The 22,416-nt window shown below is 39.1% G+C and overlaps 1 protein-coding gene across 38 annotated transcripts in view; it reads right to left on the reverse strand.

The window, feature by feature from the left end:
• ANK2 (ankyrin 2) overlaps window positions 1-22,416 on the reverse strand; it is a 393,899-nt gene that overhangs the window by 11,267 nt on the left and 360,216 nt on the right. For 18 of the 38 annotated variants that reach the window (XM_076337386.1, XM_076337379.1, XM_076337375.1 and 15 more), the window contains 7 exons: window positions 22,366-22,398; window positions 19,535-19,556; window positions 8,036-8,110; window positions 5,717-5,848; window positions 5,050-5,196; window positions 3,437-3,719; window positions 803-1,088 (listed from right to left, as the gene is read on the reverse strand). In XM_076337386.1, coding sequence (XP_076193501.1) covers window positions 803-1,088; window positions 3,437-3,719; window positions 5,050-5,196; window positions 5,717-5,848; window positions 8,036-8,110; window positions 19,535-19,556; window positions 22,366-22,398 — 978 coding nt within the window. Of the gene's footprint in view, window positions 1-802; window positions 1,089-3,436; window positions 3,720-5,049; window positions 5,197-5,716; window positions 5,849-8,035; window positions 8,111-9,499; window positions 15,251-19,534; window positions 19,557-22,365; window positions 22,399-22,416 lie in introns of all 38 variants that reach the window. The other 20 variants (XM_076337367.1, XM_076337362.1, XM_076337365.1 and 17 more) reach the window with 2 other exon arrangements.

Genomic DNA, 22,416 nt, shown 5'->3' on the forward strand with positions numbered 1-22,416 from the left:
AAACTGATTTCCTGCCCAATTACGTCTTCTCCTTTTCTTCCACTTGGAACAGGCAAAGCAAGCTGTTTATTCTTAAACCTTTATGTGCCAAGTAATTTAAATTCCCCACTAAAAGCCATATAGTTGCTTTCTTTCCTTGCCTTTTGATATCTTCCCCTCTCCAAACATTGCAGTAAGGTTCCTTTGTCTTACACAACCAATGACCTACCTCACATAGTTTTTGTTCTTCTCTTCCATCTCCTGTCTCCATTTCTCTTTACTGCCTGCATGCTACATAAACACCATTCTCAAGTTCTTTTCTTCCAGTACTTCCTTAGTATTCTGCAACGTACATCCTGCTGCCTCTTTTCCATCTCACTAACTTTACAAGATTTTTCATGTCATTCTTCATGCAGCTCTGGGCTAGTCTTGCCTTTCTTCATAAGCTTTTAACATTATTACTTTGTCTTTCATTACATCTGTTTTTCAGCTTTCAATTGTACATGGTTTGTTTCTGCACCTGTTATTTACACTAATTCCCTCTCACATGCATGGACATAACCTGTCACAGACCAAAGGACAAATAAGGGTAGCAGAACCAGAATTACAGTCTAGACTTTAGGATCTGGGTTTTGCTTCAGCTTTGAAAACCTCTATACAAATGACTATAGCTAGCCCTTATAACCACAGAGGAAAGGAGAAAAGACTCAGTTGCAGATGGGGATTAATTAAGCTGATTAAAAATATTCTCATCTTACGGAATGAGCGAGACATAAAACTTGTTCTTCTGTGGCAATTACTTTGAGGCAAAGTTGTTATTTACCTTTTCTAAAGATTCCTCTTCATAGCCTCTTCCAAACTTTTCTGCCTGCTCATCAGTTGACTCCACTATCACTAGACTAGTTCTTCTTGGAGAGAGGTCGTCCTCGTGGAGTTGGGGATCCTCGGGCTCTTGGATGATGGGAGAGTCACTTCTCTGAGCAGATGATGGGGGCTGTGGGGGTGGTGTTTCTCTCTCTTCCTTTGCCGCACTGAAGTGTGCAGATTTTTCGCTTGCTGCTTTTCCAGTTACTGGTGCTGTAGACTGCTCTGTTCCTGGAGTTGTGACACTGTGAATTACAGGTTCAAGGGAAGTTACTACCATGCAGTGCTTTCCAATTTCCATAAATGGAACATTATGCACTGATTAAATATGGTTATGTTGTCTGTCATCTAGCAAAGTCTAGAAATAACTGATACTCCTTGACAATAAGTACAGAGCAATCTGGCTAGGAATCCCTCTCATCTTCCTGACCCAAGAAAATCTCCAAATGGATGTCCAAACGTTGCACCCCATTCTGCAAAACTTTGTAAAGAATTTATGTGAGCTTTGCTGTCACTTGTGCCCTCACAAATCTACATATTACCTGTTTTTTGGGGGGAAAGAGACTGGATCACTACAGATGGATGTGAAGCAACTACTACATTAATTACAAGCTACACAGCTGCAGGTGAGGAGAGACCAACTTTTATGTAGAATTCTGGAGCCTTACCAAACAGAAATTTAGTAGAGAATCTAATTTTCTTTGTAATGTTATTTTCACTGTTGAACATTGCTATGATTTAATTGCAAGTTATTTAAACATATTATTATACACATCACTACGTAACATATATAAAGGTAATACATGTATTAAAGCAATACTTTGCTGTTGCAGATGGGTGAAGAACAGTGACTTCAGATATTAAGCTAACTCTCATCTAACCTAGTTTTATGAAGTAACCTTATAACTGATGCTAGCTTGAAAAGGTCACTTCTGATTTGCACTAATTGTGAAAACATTACCCACTTCACCACCTAGAATCTTCTTTTGAGGTTGACTTTTCTCTTTTCATGTGTACCAGTAAAAAGAAAAAAAGACAACCATATCAAAACTGGTGGAATTACAGCCTGAAAAGTAATGAGCCGGCAAAAATTACATCTTCCACTTCTAAAACTTCTGAGATGCTTTGGAGCTAGCATCTACATGCTTGCTTTTTCCCCCCTCTCATCCTAAGAATTAACTGAGGAAATTGTTAAATTTTAATAATAGGAGTCCAGATTCCCTTCTCCATAACCAATCCCATGAGTAGATAACAGCAATAATAGAATAACTTGCACGTACATGTTTTTTTTCCTGACACAAGTTGGGTTTTGACAATTTGTTGTGCTCTCCCAACTACTGCCCTTGAAACAATTGTGTTCTCAAGTAAGAAAAGATTTCATTGTAGTATCAGTTAAACAGTATTGATCCAGACTTTTTTTCCCATTCACCAGGCTATACATACTATTGTATAATTCCTCTTAGTATGTGTTCCTTATAAGCTATTTAAATCTTGCCCAATTTTCCTCCTAGTTCAAACTAGATATGAAGTGTAGTGATATTCCCCTGTCATCACTACTCTCATTTAGTATTGGCAATATTGTCTCAAATGTATTCTCTATTCCTCAAAAACATTCATTTCCTCATGCAAATCATTAGGAAGTATCGGTATTTTTGCCTATCAGTGCAACGTTAAGTCCTCTACCTTAGATGCCATTTTCTGTCTCCCACACTCTCTCCTGGTTGTAAAGCGTATCTTGAGCAAAAGAATCCCCAAAAGACCATTTGCTGGACTGTTTGCCTGTTTGGAGCTGCATCTCCACATCAAAGCTAATCACTCCCAGGAAAATCACTTCTTTGGAAGGGGATCCGTGATACTTTGCTAGCCTATGAATACCTGAATCAACTCTGCACAGAGTTCTCAGCATGGGCACATGTTTAGGGATGGTGGGAAGAAAGAAACGTGATCCCTTTTAAGTTCCTTTCAAGTTCCTTTCCAAATGAAACCAACCCCACTGACAGCCCCCAATCAGAATTCAAGGCTTTGCTGTGCAGGTCTTCTAAATCTGTATCATGTGTTGTTCCCTTAAGTACTTTTGTCTTGTCTGTATAAAACCCTGTTTCTGTTCCTTTAGCCATCTGAAATTTACTTTTAAAAATCTAGTTCCTAATAGGTGGTTATGAGTTTTGTAAGTAATGATTAAGTTGGAAAATTTTTGCCTCAATTGAAAAAGCCATCCTGAAGTTGAAGAAAGGCCCCTCTAGTGTTAATTCCATTAAGTTTAACAATACTTGCCAACTAACATATGAAAAACGTACACAGTTTGCAAAAAAACCCCACCTCTACATTATGCCTCTTTTCTTTCATATGTACTAGACTAGATTATTGTTTTGCGTTCACAGTGACAAACTGACTTTCTCTCCTAATCCTTAAGGCTTCCTCCACATGGATTAAAAAGGCAAACCTGCAGTAGGAACTAATGGACTGGTGTGCGCAATTGGAGGAAAATTCTAGTGAGTTCATATATTTCAAAGAAAACTCTAAAATCCTCTTATTACACAGAGAAGAGAGAATCCATTCCACATAGGTTTCGTTCTGCTCTTTTGACACTTACAAATATTCATGTTGTGAAGCAGATGGTTTTTCTGGCACATCTTGGGGTTTCCCTGAGAATTCAGCTTCTACTTGTTCCTTATGTGCTTGTCTCAGGAGCTCAGCCATTGATCCTTCTGCCTCACTCCTGGGAGTACTGTCGTGAAAAGGAGAGTAACTGACAGACACGTCTTCCTCAGAGACAATAGGAGGGTGTTCTGTTGGCTCACTGTCTTTAGATATTCTATGTCGTTCTTCTTGCTTATGTCTTGAACTGTACAGTTCTTCTTGCAGTGCAGAAAACCCTTTAAAAAACAGAGAGATGAGAAATGTCATTACAAGTCTTACTAGAATGCAGGAAGTCCTTATCGTTCTGCATGTGCATTTAAAATCCCTGGATGAAACACATTACCTGAAATTTTTAGACATCTCGAGTGGGAGAGGACATAACCTCTCTAAGTAGTTGAAGGAACACTGGGTTACCACTACTATTGCCAAATAATGAATCTTGACAGTAACAGGCAAAATAAAATTTACCCAGAAATTAACCTAGAGTAATTAATCTTGAAACCCTCTAAGTATGAAAGAAGATTCACAACAGGTTTTCCCAGCAGATTAGGATAGGTTTTAGTGATTTCCCCCCCCCCTCCATTATTTAGCTGCTTATGGAAAAAATAACTACACAAGTATGGACAAAGAAATTCATACGGGACTAGGTGCAAGAACTAGCTAATTTATGTGCTTCAAAGCATATAAACCCATCCACCCACCCCCAACCCCTAGTCTCAAAGCAAGGGCTCTCATTCTGCAAAAAATGTAAAATAAGGTATGCGTTTCTGTTCCACAGGCTACAAGTCATAAGCTTGGGCTTTTGTTTGTCCTTACTAGCCACATTCACTAGGAACCTATTGAACTCTGAAGAATGGCTTGGGGGAAAACATAACTGCTTGTACTGGATTTGAGCTGGACATGGACATTAATGTTCTAAAACTAATCAGTTGTGATATTAGAACGGTAATTACAGCAAACAACCTTCTGTTCCAACATCCTCTTAAAGATGGGACATCTGCTGCTGTCTAATACTTTACTGAGCTACTAGTTCAATACTAAGTTAAGGATGTAAAAGTATCACTTCCAGACAAGAGAATTTTATTTCACTTAATTTGGAGGTGTTTCTTTAGTTTACAACCATTGATCTGATGTACTGAACTTTTAAACTTAAGAAATCCAGCAGCATCATAGCAGAATTCCAATATCCTGGATACTTGAATTCAAACGTTTTTTCCAAAGCGTTTGACCATCTTGGTCAAATCCTAATGCAACCTTCTTAGCTTTTATGAAAGTACTTGTATAAGCAAAAAACCCCCAACAAACTGGGCATAAGTATTTGCAGTAGTTTCTGACAACATTCCTTTATTTGCTTTATAAGAATCAGCTAATGCAGAGATCTTACACCTGGTGAAATAGCGACCTGTGTGATGTCATGCTTGCATTCATCCATATTATCTGTGCTTTCAAAATGAGATTCTAGTCCTCAGTCAAAAGAGTTAACAGATTATCCTAGTCAAACATTTCAGAACAGAAGCTAGTGCTTAGATGAGAGAACCTTGGCAGTCTGGATCAGGAGACGTTTACCTTCACTATGGTCCAATCCTATTGTTTGTTCAATTTCTGCGTACGTGCGAGTGCCGTGGACCTGCATGGAGTCTATGCCGCTGGTCTCCATTAGGTGAACAATATCCATCCGGTTGATTTTTGTAAGACATTGGGTAAGATTTGTATCTGTGGCATTAGAACGACACCATGTAGCTGAGTTAAGAATTTCACATGCTCTCTCCCTTCTGTTTTCCACATGAAGGACATATACAGGATACTGAGCAATATAATATTTTATATAAAATACAGATGCATTTAGAAGCATTGCTATGTAAAACCTAAAATTAACTGCAGGGCTGCCTATAAAAATTATCACTCATTTTGTTTTTTCCTTTAACAAATTTGTTCCATTTCCCCATACATTTTTCAGTTTAGGAAAAAGAGGCCTCAGTGGTTTTCCACTCTTTCTTTGCTGTAAGATGTTCTGCCTTGCCCTCAAATGAACAAGATTAAACTATTTTCTCTGAGAATCCTATGATATGCCATATTATACAGACAAGCTTAAAAAAAATTAAGTACAATCTATGGTCATTCTTTCTATAGCCTAAATTTTACCCAAAAAATTTTTTTTTATGATTAGAACACACATCTGTCACCTCAACTAGCAAATTGGAGACAGCTATATGTACTATATCTGGAAACGAACCTGTTGCGTGTTTCCCATCCCTTTCAAGCCAGTATTTGAGGAGTGCATGGCTCTGGTCTTGAAGTGAATTAGGATTTTCAATTCGGATCTGGTGAATTTGCTCTTCTGTGAAATCCAGTTCTCTGGCTAGCTCTGAAAAAGAAATCCATCTCTGTAAAGACGTCTTTTTCTTTTTCCCCGCTTTACATCTATTTTACGGCTGTCAGCAGCAAAGTGGATTACAAACTTTTCTGAAACCAAATTCCCTTTGCTTCTATGTACTTTGTGTTATATCGAGAGCCGTTGTTAAACAGTAAGTTCATGACAAAGACAGAAATGCGTTACGCCTAGAAGTGATGGGTCTGCGTGAGCTTTTATTTTGCGTGTCTACCATTCCTAGTTCTCAGAGGCACAACACTACTGACAAAATTTAGCAGAGACAAGCTATCAAATAGAGTGCAGTTGCAGAAATAGCACATGAGCAGATAAAAATACTTCTAGCTACAGAGCACCATGCTCAGCAGATTCTATCCTCTGAAATGTTGAATATTTCAGAAACTTTGACCAAAATCTAGTAAAAGAATTCATTTTAAGTAATGGTATTTTGTAGGGCTAGATTACAGCATACTACTACTAGTCCCCTGGACTTGTTTCATTTAAAGAAAAGTAAATGTCTATGAATTACAGTTGAAAACCAAAAATAAGAATAACTGATGTCTTTCTGATGTAGCATAGGCTCAGACTGCAGTCCAGGAAAAAGAAATGGTTTAATAGCCTGTAACATCTTTATCGTATCCAGAACCAGGAGCAGCTTTCTGCCATGACCAAACTAAGATGCAACTGTTGAAACAGGTCATCAAATGAGTTAAAAACCATGGAGAATTTGTGAGATTCCTACTGTTATTCCCGGTCTCCAGATTCCTGCTTCTTTCACAAAGAAGGATTCATATTCTATGAATGGAATATTCTATTCCATTGTTATTATCACTATAGTGGCATGGACTCATCATGTTTTAACAGGGTGGAGTGAACCCTAACCCCAAACTCCAGATAACCTTGTTTCCAGGCCGGCTTGTAAACTGGTGCAACTGTAAACTTCAACAAATATACAGTAACTACACATTAGATTCAAATCCCAGGTAGTCAAATAAGTTTGAACGAAAAACAACCACTATTTTATCCCCCAAAGTAACATCTGACACAGTAATCTTTACTATAATCAATCTTTACCATAACATAAGACAGGAATATTTATGCAGGTGTATTACCCTGCCCTCTCTAAAATGCTATAAAACATTAATGTCTATTTTGATCAGCATCCATTTTTTCTAGTTTTGTTTCAGAAATGTCTATTCATTTATATAAAATTTTCAGCAGATCCCTAATCTGTTACATTGCACAGGTCCAAGTCCTACTGATTTCAGAATAATCCATGTTGGGACGAGTGACATATGCTCTATGGATTGAAATAGAGGACAGGAAAGGAAGAGGTGAGTAACATAAGCAAAAGTATCAGTGATATTTTGCATATACTCTGAAGATGCTTATAAAAACAGTATAGAGCACAATCTTCATTATCAAGGAGTTAACACTTTTTCTCTGGTATACAACTCTTCTTTAACTCCGAGCGCCTTGCTTATTTTCAAGAGCGTGGTACTGCTCTAGGGTTAGATACAAAAAAGTGTAGACCCGATTTAATTTTTTTTGCGGCAATTTTTTCTTGGATTGCAGTTTGACACAGCATTGAGATTTCTGCACAGCTCTTTTTCTTTGTAAACACTTTTGAGCTGATTTTCAGTGATAGACATCTGCATTCCATTCTGTGTTACTTTCACTTGTCCCCTGTAATGTTAAATGTCTCATATCTATTAAATCCACAGCATTGAAGTGATTGTTACAAAGAGGTCCCTTTTTATCCCTTTTTCCGCAGCACAGGTCTGTAGAAAAGAAGCTGATGTCATTTATCCCTATAGTGGCCTTCCAGCTCAGGAGTTCCAGAACACAGATGATGTTTATTCATGCATCCATTTATCTTCTAGCCAGAGTTGTTGCATTTTGCAAGAAAGAGTAGGGTAACATATGCCAGCTCTTTGTCACTCTCTCGTCCTAGGAGTTTTCCCTCTGGAGATGCCACAGAAAGTGCAGAGGCCTTACCTCTGCATCTGCGTTCTTACCTCTCTAGGTATAGGCTATAGGAATCTTAGCAACCAGAAGACAGTAAGCTACTGAAATATTTCTATAAAACATCTTTAGATAATCAGGAAGTCATCTGAAAGAAACACGAAAAAAGCGAGGCATGCTCCCCTCCTTTCTCTCTGGAGTAGACGACATGCATTTTACCTGTCCAGCTGAATCCAAGATGATCGGCAATGTGGGCCAGTCTTTCCTCTGTCCTTTCCTGATCATCCTGTTGATCTAAAGGTCAAAGAGAGCCACAAGTTGCCTTTTACAAGTTAAAAACCGTTTTCATAGGTGATACAGCCCAAGAAGGGAAAGTGCTTTTTTTACTAACTGCTGTAATCTAAATGCGGACAGGCTGTTACAACTGGGTAACTGAAGAGAGGACTGTAAGTCCCCAGGTTAAAAAAAAAGAAAAGCTTGATTTTTCAAAAAGCACAGGACTATCTACATTTTCCATTTGAAAATCAGGCTTTCACGTGAAAATCTAAACAAGGACTGAAGTGCCTACGGTGCCTATTTTGGCCAAGCATTTTATTCTAAAACTTCGTTCTAACATTAAACTGAAAACTTTAACTAAGACAAGAGCCATAATTTTCCATGCCTCCTTAGTAAATGCCGAGGTTGAAGAATTCAGCCGAACTGGTGCTTCTGATTATGTTCTTTCTGTTGTAGGGAAAGTTCTGTTCAAACAGTCCGTATGGCACTTCATATTATGGTTTGTATATGAAATATTGTTAATTTAAGTGTCTTTGACCCTTTCAACTAGGGAGTGATATAAAATACTTGAAATGAAGGCAAGGAAAAATGAGATGTTCATTCGCCAGTTTTCATTTATTTTGGTAACAGTGAGACTGACTGTTCCTCCCATCCCCAAAGCTAATTTGAGGATGGCAGAACTTGAGTTTTGATTTTCCCTGAATGCACACATACATCGCGGTATCTCCGATTCAGAAAATTGCTTAGGGTTAATGATATATGCATGTTTCATTTTAGCTACTGGATTTCCATCATGGCTACTCTGTAGTAGCAGGCAAGTGGGTGAGAGGAAAACCAAACACCAGAAAACTTGTACTAAAGTTACTGGTGACACAGAATTTTCCTGAGACACAGATCATCAAAAAAAGGAACATGAAAAACTTAATTGTTTAAAACTTCTGCAGATTTATTTGTGTAACAACTCAAAAGAAAATGAATTTGCCTGTCTGTTTCAATCAATGCCCAAATATTTCATTATTAGTAAAAATTAATAGTTAAGAGTAGGGCCAGGGAAAGCCAAAAGCCAAAACGTGCATGACCTGAGCCATCAGTTTAATGGTAAAACAACACATATTTTTAGAAGTGTTTTTGTTTATTAAGGCAACACTTCCCATAAGCATTCATGGTTTGCAATCTTGAGATTGTTTCACAGACAAGAAAAATACAGACACAACACAAAAAACCAAACACAGCTCACAGGGGAAAAAAATACACAACTAACCACCAAAAGCTTAAAAGAAAATGCCACACACATTACACGTGTATACAAACACACATACACACACACGCGCCCCAAAGAAAACAGAAAACCAAAGAGTTTAATTCATGACATGCGTCGCACAGGGAATCCCAGTCGTTGGCAAATACCTTCAGCATGGTCATGGACATTTTCATCAGGGATACGTTCAATCTGAGTCTCTACAGACTCATCCCAAATGGGTCTGGTGTCAAAGATGTCTTCAGGAACTGACTGCTGAGTCTCAATGGATGGCACATTTTCAATAACTGAAACTTCTAGGGCGCTACTGCTTTCATCATCTGAAACTAATTCTTGTTCTCTCTCTGACTGCGTGAGTCTTTCCACTAATTTAGAAGCTTCATCACTAATTTCTTCAAAGAATTCTATGGAGTTTTTGTAAAGGTCAAAAAAATGTTCCTTACTTTCTTTTGTGGGACTAAAAGCACTGCGGGAGGCTGTAGTGCTTCTGCTTTTAACTGGCAACCGTGATGAATATACCTTGGGTCTTGCTGTTGTTGCCTCATCTGAGTCTAGCTCAAGCTTCATCTCTCTCTCCCTCTCCCTGGTCTCTGCTTCTGCCTCAGCATAACTCCTAGCTTTTATTGAACGTTTAGTCTTTGGGTCCATGGGAATACTTGCATCAGATTCAGATTTACTTCGGTTATCTTGTTTCATAGGTAGTTTGCTTGTCATGTCAAGAGCTTTGGGTGACTCTAGCCTGCGGAAAGATGTGTCTGTGTATGTATATTGTTGTTCAGCTTTTTGGAAAGCTGCTTTGACAGGAATTTTAGACTTTGGTTTTGCTTGGTCATCTTTTCCTTCACACTGCAAGCTGTCTAGGAAGCCATCTGTGGGAAGGCTCTCATTTTCCGATTGTTGCAAGGATTGCGATGCAGCAGCAGCTGTTCTTACAGGAATTTTGGATTTGCTTTCACAAGAAGGCACTCTCTCCATTAGAGCAGTAGGGATTTCAATCACAGATCTCTGTTCCTCTGGTGAAGAGTCTGGGGACTCATCACCCTGTTCAGAACAAACTAACCTAGGGACTTTGGAAAAATCTAATTCATCTTCTACTACAGACTGCTCAGGAGAGATAGGGCAAGGCACCTGACTGCTATCAACCGTGTCAGTCTCCATTCTGGAGAGGGGCTCAGCTTCAGAGGCAGCAGTTTCTTTCTTTGGTGATTTTGAAGAAGCTGAAATACCCATTTTAATTGGAATTCTGGATTTAAGATCTGCTTTTGTGGTGCCTATGCTGACACCTTCACCCGTCATTTCTTCTGATTTATCACTAGACTCAGATGCTGGGGGTGAGTATTTCAATGTGTCTTTTTCTTGTATATCCGAGTCTTCTGATTCTGAAGGTGAAAATGGATCTGGTGAGCTCTTCAGCTTAGAAGATTCCACCTCTGCCGCTTCTTTCACTTCTTCAGATAAAGAAACTTCTTCCTGAGGCTGCTGCCCCATTTGGAAGAAGTGAAAGCTTTCATCTGGATAGTTCCTTTTGGTCATGTCAATGGCTCCACTTCTAGTCATTTCAAACAACTTTCCTTCCTGAAAAAGAAAAGGATTCTGTTCACTGAGCGGTGTCCCTTCTTCGGTGGGTGTTCTGGCTGGTGTTGTATCAGGTGTTGTGCCTTGTGATCGCCTGTCTACCATCAACCCAAATATCTTTTGTTCCTCTTCTTTCACCCGAGCTTCAAAAGCTTCATCATCTTCACGTATTTCACTCCACATGTCAGAATCCACATCAGTTTTAGTGATGACAACTTGACTGATCAATTTCCCTGTTTCATCTCTTATATCCTCTAGAGCGGATTCAGCTAATTTTGTGGAATCTGATGCTGAAGACCCTTGTGACATTTTCTGAACTGCATCCTCTGGTTTTGGCTCTATTTCCATATATACTTTCTCTGAAGAGTGATATTCACTACCTGTGTCTCTGCTAAGTAAAGCTTCACCAGTCTGATCTTTTCCTTCTTCAGTAGGATAGCTTTCCCTAGATAACAGACTTCTACCAGATCCTACCTTACTTTCAGAGTCAGGAAAGAAATGTTCAGAAGACACATTTTCATAAGGGCTTACTATATAAGGAGCACTTTCAAGTTCCACTGTTTCAGTGGTAAGGGATGAATACTCTGCTAAGGGTTCCTCAGCATGAATCTCTCTCTGAGATGTTTCAAAATCGGTATCTGCTTTTCCCAAATCACTTCCCAAAGCAGAATGGTCAGTGGTATCATCTTGAGCCAGTTTGCCATCTTGTGGTACAGAGTACTCAGTGGTACTGTGTCCACAAGAACTGTCATCTACCTTCTCAGACACAGCTCCTGTAGAAATAAGATCTGTGTGTGTTAACAAGGCAGTGGTTTTGACATCTTTTCCAGTAGTATCATATTGCTGCAGTGTTAGTGAAGACTCAACATGAACTTCTTTTTGAGAACTGCCACCAATGGCATGACACAAAGTACCCCCAGACTGTGTGACTGGGGCACTGGGACTAACTGTCTCACTGTCATCTGTACTGTCACATTTTGATTCATCAGTTTCTGCTGATACACAACCATCAGAATGACAAGTGCCTGATTCTCCTGTGGAAGTCTTACAGCTGCCCCCAAGGACAACTGGTTCCTCTTTGTCATCTTCTGTTGGCTCATCCTGTTCTGCTTTAACTGCACCTACCCTGATAGAGCATTGTTTTGAATCAATGGGTTGAAAACCTGCTTCGTCAGGGCTAGAACTGGAGTCAATACTGGATGGTAATGGTGAGGGTGGCTGCACCCGGATCACAGGCTCCATTAAGAGGCCTGAGTCAGCTTCTTTTTTTAGCTGAGTCAATTCCGGCTCACTTTCTGAAGAGGAAGAACTTTTTCTAGATTCGGCTGCAGACATCACAACTGTAGGTGTATCTTTTTCTTCTACAGCTGTTGACCCTGGTTCTTCAGCTTCACATGCAGCTTCTGAATCAGCAGTTACAGAAGATTCATCTTGCTTACAATCCTTTTTGTAATCTCTCCTCTGTTTTGCTTCTTGTTCTAATTCATCAAACATTTTGATTTTGGTCACCATTTTAAACATCTCCTCTTCAGGGGTGAATCTCTTCTTTGGTTCACTTTCTGAATCATCCTCTGGTTCTTCACTGACTTCAGGGATCACGGCTGACTTTGGTATGTTTGACAGTGCCTGTGAATCTGCTGTTTTAGGTGTGATTTCGTAGCTAATTTCTTCAGAACTAGGAGTTTCAGGTGAAAGAGGACTTTTCCCTGAACTCTCCATGAGGGATGTTTGCTCTAGACTGTCATCATCAGCACTTCCCTCAGGGTCACGGAGAATCCTGGAACGCACCGATGCCAGCTCTGGGCAGGTTTCTCCTTTGCTAAGAACGGACTGAAGAGGACCCTGCCCCAAAATACCAGCCTTCACTGTTTGTTCTACAGGGCTACTTTCAAGGGAATCACGGCAGGGAGATTCTTTCATAGGACTGGGCTCCAAAGAATCAGGCGTTTTGTGTGATGAGTTATCTTCTAGCACTGGGCTTGCTTCCAGGGAGTCTTTATGACTTATAGCCAAAGAGTCATCTGCAACTGGGCTAAAGCTTTCACTATCATAGCTAGCAAGTGAAAGTTCCAATTTCTGGGGACTTCTAACCACAACACAGCGTTCACAGGTTATATCTTTTTCTTTCTCTAAAGCAGTGTCATGTGTTTCAGAAGACTTAGTTAAATGTGCAGTGGTTCTGGATTCTTTATCCCTGCTAATATCTTTCATAATGGAAGCTGAGCTACTTTCTTTAAGTTTATCAGCCTCTTCTTCAGAGGCTGTAGGTACAAGCTCTTCTGATACATGGTCAGAATGAGACTTACTAGTCTCAGTAACAGCATCTAGCTGTCTTTCAGTAATACCTTTTTCATCTTCCTTTGGAGAGAGTTCCTTCGGAGAACATGTTTCTGCTGTCGTGTGTGCTCTAGCTGCTCCTTTAGCTTCTTCAATTTGCCCATCAGTTTTCTTTGGTGAGAATGAAAGGCTTTCAGGGCTTGTTTCTGGAGTCTCTGCCAGACCCTCATGCTTATAACTTTCCTCAGAGCTGATCTGAGGGGTTCCATCAAGTAGGCTACCTGGAGAATCAGCCACACCTTCGTGTTTAAGGCTTTCTGAGCTCCCATCAAAAGCAGCACTTTGCAGAGAAAGAGCAGGAAGGAATCCATCTTTCACATACTCTGTGGGAAAAGCAACATTGAAAGGACTGGTCAGTACTTGCTCCAAGTTAAGCTCTCCCTCCTCTGTCGCTGAAAGGTGTCGGAACTGTTGATATTTGTCATTATCCTCCAGTTCTTCTTTAATGACATCAGAAAAGTCTGTTGAGGTTTTTCTGTCAGGGCTGATCTGGAAGTCAGTATCTCCTTGGTCATCAGAAGTCCTGCCCTTCACAACCGCTGTATCTTTGGCGCTTTCATCATCAAATACTGGAGGGAGAGGTTCAGTTGGTTTTTTGCTGCTCTGCTCTTTTACCTGCTCTTTGCCCACAGCTTTCTTGGTAATTTCAACAGTAGAAATTTGCATTTTTCCTTTTTTTGATTGTGGCTCTTTCTCCGCTTTTAATATCGTGCTTTGTTTGTCCTTCTGTTTGTCTGTCTTGTGGCTTGACACTCGCCTCATTTCACTTTGTGAAGAAATTGTTTTTCTCCGGGTTGTTTCCTTCTCAGGGGGCGGTTGCTTCTGTTTGACAGATTTGTGCTCAAACAGTCCAGATATATTCTTGGATGGGTCTTGACCTGACTGGAAGGCTTTCATCAGTTCACGAACTGACATGGTCTCTTCAAGTCTTTCTGTCTTAGAAGAAGGTGAAACAGGCGGTTGTGCTTTGTGTGCTACTGGTTTTTTGGCTTGTACTGGTCTTTTAGAAGCCTTTTCAGCAGTGCCTTCTCTTGTTTGAATTCTGACAGGTAGTTTTGACCGTATTTTTTGTTCATCTTCCACTCGTTTCTGAAGAGCTTTAACTTTATCTTTTATTGAGCCAATAGGAGTTTCCTCTATAACAGGGGATACAGCTTTAGCCTCAGGAGCAGCTGTCAGCGTTAAGCCAGGTTCCTCACCTAGTGTCTCATCTGAAGTGAGCTTCTTTAGTCCTGGTTCTTCTTCGCTGCTGTGCATCTTGCCTTCCTTTTGCTTTTGCTTGTCTCTTAATTTTGTCCTAACTGGCTTTTTAATTTCTAAGGCTGGCTTGTGTTGCTCCTGCGGACTTAGTGTTTCAGTTGTTGGAGATTCTTGTCCTTCTTTTTCAGAATCCCTGCTTATTACTACAGCTTCAAATCTCTCTTCTACTAAGTCTTCTTGTAAGGCTTGTGGCTGCACCTCATGAAGAGAAACATATGTTTTTAAATCCTCTGTAAGGTAATCTACCATTCCTGCCATGTCTGGCTTCTCCATTTTTGTTGTCCCTTTGTCTACCCTGACTTCCACACAGGTAGGTTCAGTGACTTCTAAAGGAGCATTTCTCCTGGCCTCTTCAATTTCTTCATCACTGACAATGACCCATTCTTCTTCTACAAGTTCTTGCTTGGAAGGGGACTTCTGCAAGACATGTTCTTCTCTGGTACAGGATCCACCTCTCAGAATTTCATTTACTTTTTCTAAGTCTTCTTTCACTCTTTCAACTATTTCAAAAGGCTCTCCTGGCTCTTCTTCAGTGGGTTTTCCAAGATCTTTCACTTTAATGGGGCCTGATTTATCAGAAGGGTCAGTTGTCAAGATGGCAGTCATTTTGATCAAATCTTGTTTCATCTCAGAAACTTCAGACAACAGGTCTGGACTGGCTAGTACAGGGACTTCATTAACCAGATGGCTTTTCAGGATAGATGTTTCTGTAGATTCTGTCTCGTCATCTTTGATGCGAATGAAAAACATTGAAAGTAAAATGGAAATCAAAAATAGAGATTGGAAAATGTAATCAGGACTGAAAATGACAGTCTTTGGTTGCAGTGGTAGGAAGGTCAACAAAATGGGCCGGGAATGGTGGATCCACAAGATCTGAGGGTACAAGAGCAAAGCAAAGCTAACGGGGGGGGGGGGGGGAGAAACCAACTGAAAAGGAAAATGGCAGGAAATAACTTGCTTAACTTTATCAATATGGCACAACCACACATACATTGTCAAAGCTGTAACAAACCAAATCAGGACACCACTAAAAAAAAAACCAAAACAACAACAACAAAATTTAAAATTAAAATCAGAAGAAACACAGTGAAGTTACACAAAGATAGGCATCTCAAGATTGTTCAGATGTTACAGATCAATGTTCAAATAAAAATAAACAAGAAAGAAGGGGGGAAAGCATTAGAACTGATTGAAAGTCGATTTCCTCTAAGAGAAAGCCAGTGCTAGCAAACTGTCAGAGTAACATTGCGTTAACATTTTTTTTTCTTAATGACCAAAATAAAAAGTTAAAAGTAGTTCTGCAGTAATCTAAGATATGATCAGATATGTAGAGATCTGAATCAGCTGCAAACCGGCATTTCATCTAAGGGGATTTCACACCTAAACAATGAAACAAACATTCTTTTGTTTTAAGAGGCATGGTCCTTTCCTTGGAACATCCTCATTGACAACTAATGAATTGACTGAGGAAAGAGAAGACAGAGAAGAAAAGGAGAGATAAGAAGAAAAAACTGTGAATCAACTTAGAAGTGATTTCAAAGTTTTCAAAAATGTAATGTATGGCAACCAAAAATCAGAGACAGTCACACTAGACACATACATACAATTCATGTAAGGCAAGTTATTTCCATGCAAAGCAAAGGTGTTGCAAACGCTGCTGGGTATGTAGCTTCAGTTAAAAAACAACAGCTCTAAAAATTAATCATATAAATTAAAGATACATGAAAATATCGTGAAACATACTGTGGTGAAATATTTGCCTAATCTGTGCAATCAATATACAGTAAGCTGGATGTAGGTAATTCCCATTATGCCATAACTGCCTGCTGGGAATATTTAATTTCATGAAGGACTACTAGAAAATGTATACTGAACAGGATGAAACATTGGAGGACTGAAGCAAGTTATGAACAGAATGCAATGCTTAGAAATTATAATTGTACATTTTTCTTTTAAAGGTAGTACATCACATAAAACTTGACACATTTCTGCACCCCAGTCTAAAAGTAGTAATGCAAGTAAGGAGAACCTAGGCAATACATAATTATCTGTAATTCTCTGTAAAAAAAATCCATTTTGCTACACCATTCTCTTGTGCGTAATGAATGCTAAATGTTTGTGCTGTACATTAATTATAACCAGATTGCTGGGGGTGATTTTGGTGCTGAAAATTTGGTGCTTTGGTGCTGCTGTTTTTCGTGTGAACTGCCCAGTGCATACTGAAATGCTATCTAGTAATTCTGTAGATTTGTAATACATATTTTCATAAATGTGAAATGGATGACTATCTCACTGGCCAGAGTCAAATCAATTCGCCTGAAGCAAAGAAGCTCCAGTGGGAAGAAAAACGCAAGTACTATCCGAACGGTGCGTGACTGGTAGCAAGAATGCGTGCTGGGGTTCTCTGTGGCCTAGCTAGTTAGCAGAGCGAGGAAGCTGTGGTAGAATTACTACTTGAGAAAAATAAGAGAACTCCTAAACTGTCAGGAATGGTCAATAGCTGTCAGTAAATGCAGCTGGCAGAGTGCAGGACAAGGACCTTTTAGGATAGGCAGTGTAGTCATTAACGTCCCAGATCAGTACTCTTCCCTGCCACGTTACAAGCTTTTGGCAATGACATGGTTGGCCTCCCTCACGCCAGCACTGAAGCGTTTCTAGCTTGTATCACAAAGCTGTTCGTTCTGCCAAGGAAGGTGAGTGTAGCACAACTGTCTCGGTGGCTGCTCTGTCTCTCAATGTAACTTTGAAAACTAAAGTGTAAATGTTTTGTTTCTAAGAATAATTATTTAGATTAAGTAGAACAGCTGAAACAGAAGACGCTGATAAAATCTCTCAGTTTATTACAGTGTTCTGGAGGTTTTGTTGTTTGATTTTATCACTTGTTTCTTTTCTCAGTGGGAAATTGTTTTGGATTCAGCAGCGTGGATCTTGAAACTAAATACCTCTGATCGCTAAGCCCTTCTGGGTCATGTTCTTGGCTTGCCCTCATTCTTTTGGATTCTTCTCATGAGAGCTGTTTACTTTACTCTTCAGCAGAGCAGGAAAGAACTGATGCTATGGCCAAATGGTAAAGCCTCTAACACACTTTTCAGAAACACCAGTTCTAATCCTGGTTCTGGCTGAGACCTTTAAGGTCTATTCATGAAGGTGAATTTGGCAGTATTTTGACACGGGTGAGATTTTCTGTGTCGTCTCATAGATCCATTTCCCTTTATGTAAATAATTATTCCCAACCCAAGGACATGCACATGTGAGTCCTAGTTCTTACTGAACAGTACAACTACTGGGCCAAAAAATTACTCACTTCCATATTACCTCATTGCAATTAAAAGTTATTCTAACTAAAGAAGACCATTAGCAGAAGTACAAGGGAACTGGGCTAACTGCCTGAAAAGAAGTTGCTTGGTTGTAAGTATGTTTTCCAGCAATTTGGATATCATGATGTGAGCCATCTCAGTGGTCTTCAAGCAGGCACTTGTTGGTCTTTTTCGTGTTTGTTAATTATACTTCTAATGATTCCTGGGAACAGTATTTCTCTCTCACTCTCCTGCTTGCAGCTGTTCTACCTAATTCTCAAACTAATTCTCCATGAAGCCAAAGGAAGAAGTAGCAAAACTAAATTGCTATCTGACTGGTATTTTCGTCCATCCAGTATGACAGTCACCAAAAATTCTAGCTCTATGCTATGTTGAAGTTAGATGAGTCTGTGACGGCCGCAACTGAGCAACCTCACCAAACCTGCATCCCGCCACCTTCCTTAGGGTGGGTGTACTGCACTGAGTAAATAATTATGTGGCAAGGGGAGCATTCAAGCCCTTTTTCACCTGTATGTTTTACTGTTCTGTTGAATTCACCTCCCATTTCCCATGGCCAAGGCGAGTCAACTGAAATTCCACTCTGCTGGCTATAGTATGGTGTGTCTTCTCCACCTTGATGAAATTGGTCATCCTGGTGTAAATAATAATGAATTAGAGCAAAAAGCTGCTACTAATCATGTTGTTAATCATGGTGAATACTATTTCCCACCATGTTATTAGCTATTTTGTCACCGTGTTTTTAGTTATTTTGTCACCCTTTTGTCTTTTATTCTCTAGATGAAGCATTTCTGCTTTAGACAAAGGAGGTTATAGGGGAATGATCATCCATTTGATCTTCAGGATCATGGTGCTGTTGTCTTTCCAATTAAAACATGTACCTAGTACACCAAGAATAAATAACCCTCAAAATGCAATGCAGATAAGAAGGCAAGACATTGCACTTTAAACTGTAAACAAGACAGAAGTCATTCTTTTCCTAAACAGATTTAAGAAATCACTGCATTTGAAAACAGTTCTTATTAGAGATACTTTTCAGACTGAATGTATATTTGTTTGATTTGCATCTTCATTAAAGGAGATCTTTGGCATTGTGAACCACTCACCCTCAGTTTCTAATAATAATGGCCTGATTCTGGGTATACAAAGGGTATATATGCTGTACCAAGCTTAACAGTCATGTTTCCAGTCATATTTCACCACAGTAAAGGGGGGGCAGGGGGGGAAGGGTTAAACAGCCTGATTACTTTGGACAGTATCACCTTTTTGCATGGTTGTATTTCATGAGTTTAATGAAATATATTGGAGTATTAATTACGTTTTCATTAAAAGTGATACTGTCATTTATCTCAAACATGAGGCAACAATGTGTGTCAACAAATGGACAAAAAAAAATGGAGGGATGAGCATTCATACAAGCAAAATAGCAATAGCGGGATCACTAGGGATGTCAAAGGAAAGTAAATGCTTAGATGAACTGTTTTAAACTGTATTACTTGTTAATTTATACATTAAAATGTACTTAATTGGATAGCTGCTTTGGTATTAAATTGTTTTCTATTACATTTTTAAAGTATTGATGTTATTAGCAATAGCAGTTAAAGCTTAGCTCTCTTTCATGCTTATCTTTATTCTTAACCATCTTTCATACAAACTGCATTATAACATTTAAAAAAAAAGAAAAAAAGAAAATCTTACTTTTTTCTGAAGTCGTATCAACCTGGAAGAGAAAAAAGGGGGAAATTTAAAAGTTAGAATATAATCAATACATGTAAAGTCACTAGCGAAGTAGCACAGGTTGAGTCAAATCCACTAGATGTATGGAGACACACAGATTCACTGACTTAAATGGAACCAAGAATGTGTTTAAAATAACGGTAAAAGCATGGCTTAATTTATTTAGTGTTTCTAATAACAGAAAAATGGTTACTTTGCTATAGTTATGGTCAATAGTAGATGCAAAACGTTGCAATGTATTTTCTTTAAATGCGACCAGCAGTATAGAGGACCCAGACCTTTGTATTACTGAGTATGTTGTTGCATTGTTCTTCATTTATTTCTTCCCGTCTAAAGCAAAAAAGTCCAATATGGTCACCTGAAGGCCTATGTCCCATCTGCAGGGCAACTAGTATGCTTTACACATAGTTTCATTGTACACCTTCATTCTGAGATCACGGTTTGCATTTTTGCCTCTGTACTTTGTGACGGTGAAAAGCAGGTGCAGAAATGAGTGCAGACTTGCTGCTGCCTACGGCAAGAACTAGGACCTGATGCCGCTAACAGCTATTGATACCTCTAAATGGAAGCAGTGATGTCCCTCAGAGGCCATCTTTTGGATTTTTCAGAGTGTATTTGGGTAGAGATTGAAAAAGCCATGTAATTTTACTGTTACTCAAAAGAAAACACAGCCCTTGCCAAAAACCATTAAAAAAAAAAGCAATGTCAGACTATGAAAATTCAAGAAGCAAATTTTTGAAGTTGCCTTGTAGTTTGACTTTTTTTCAGTTCTGCTAGCACAATCATTTGTCCACACGAGCAAGAACAGACTTTTGTTGTGTAAATTTGGATATGTAAAAGTACGCAAAGTTAGAAGTAGCACTAAACATCTAATTTCCTATACAAACTTGTGGTGGTAGGATGACTGAGAGGAATGAAAATCAGCTGTGCAGTACTGTTGATACAATATACTGTGTATGTTAAAGCCCCCAAGATAGTTCTTTAGTGAGTGTTGAAAAGGTTTTACTTGTTTAAAAGTATTCTTTATAAAGATAAATGCAATATATTGTCTCAGTTAAGATGTTACTGAGTCTTGCTTTTTCACAAACTGAAAATGAATACAAGTAAATCACTGGCAACACTTTCATGTTCACACGTGCCTTGCAATCATTTAGGCTCACATTATTAAACTTCACACTTAGCAGTGTGTTTTACAGATCTATAATAGTATGAATTCCTCTGATGCACAGATCGCCCTACATGGTAACCTAAGATCCCTAGGACACTTTAATTCCCCTTACTTTAAGTTCCTCCAAATCAGCCTGGAATTATGACAGCATAATAATCAGTATTATTTTAGCCATCAATGAGCTTGTCTTTTTGTGCTTTAGTTTCTCATGTAAAAATAGAAGAAGTCATCAACGTGTGGAAAAATAATTTTCCAATAGCCTTTACACTGCTTTTACAAAGCACAGATTTGTTAAAAACAACTTTTGGGGACTTCACTGGGAATGTATAAACAGCATCACAGAGGCTAAAAGAATTAGTTTCGTGCTTTTGGTACAAAACTGAATGATCACCTGATAAGAAACGTTACCTTCTGAATGAATATAGTGGGAATTAGCTTAAAAACTTTGGCCATGTTTTCACTTAACAGCGCCTATATTTCAGCACTGAAATAGGAGTGGTAAATATTTCTGTAATGATAGTAGGAAACTGCAATCCGTGCAACAAAACTTCTGAACTCCGTTTTGCAGTTCATGGAAAAGATGTCCATCGTCTTTGGGGAGCAGGCTGTTCTCACAGTGCTGGCACTCTTTACTTGTTTCCAACAGCTGGACATTATCAAAATGTGGGGATGCTTTTCTAATGTTACTCATTCATGTTGGGGTCAGACCTTAAGAAACATCTATAACGGCCAGAACGGGGCTGAGAACGTAGCGGGGAGTTGGCCACATGTCTCCATCAAGATGCAATTCAGTTTACGCTAAAGATGAAAACTCCACACCTTTTACTTGGGGTAAACTTACTTGTAACTTCTGGGTTAACACTGATTCTGTACTGGACTTCAGTAATCCAACTCAGAAATCTGTAAGATCCAGTCTATTGGACATTATAAACGGACAAGATTTGTGAATTGCAGCCCTTTCAGGTATACAGGTAGTGCGTTCAATTGCAATCTGGTCGCAGACTCCCCCCAACAGCGGGGAACTCGCTGATGGAGGTAACCGTTGTATTTAGGTCTGTTCCTCTGCCTCCGTTCCCCCCAACCCACCACCACTAACTACAGGAAGCATATTAAGACCGTGCTTAGGGGTATTAGTAAAAAGTATACTATGCCAATGATCCACTGGTTCTGAATCCTTTAGACAAGTCTAGTAGCAACCCTATGTTATTTTTAGCATGCGGGATGGTTCTCAGAATCAGAAAAAACAATCCCATTTCCCCTTTTTTGTGCTGCAGAGAATAAAGCTTAAAGCAATACACTTGTATGGCTTATTCTTGAGCAAAATAGTTTTTAAATTATTACGGAATGATAGCAAAATGAACTATTATACACCTCCAAAATCAGTGCATCTGAATCAGTAAAACTTTAATTTTAATGTAGGGGAAGTTAAACTCAGTAAATTCCAAAAGTGAGCCTGTGCAAGATCCTTGTAAGTGCAGTCCTCTTCATTGTTTTTGTAGCACTGAGCTAATGATTGATATGCCTGTTTCACTACAGATTTAATCTTCCAAGCTATATCTTAGTTGTATTAGTGTATCTGTTAGTAGTATGCATAAGCAATAACGTGCTGTTATAGCAACATTACCTCTTCTTCTTGTTCTTGATCTGATTCTGATTCCTTTCAGTTCCAAAATGC

The sequence above is a fragment of the Aptenodytes patagonicus genome, chromosome 4 (assembly GCF_965638725.1).
Source record: "Aptenodytes patagonicus chromosome 4, bAptPat1.pri.cur, whole genome shotgun sequence".
NCBI classification, from domain to species: Eukaryota; Metazoa; Chordata; class Aves; order Sphenisciformes; family Spheniscidae; genus Aptenodytes; species Aptenodytes patagonicus.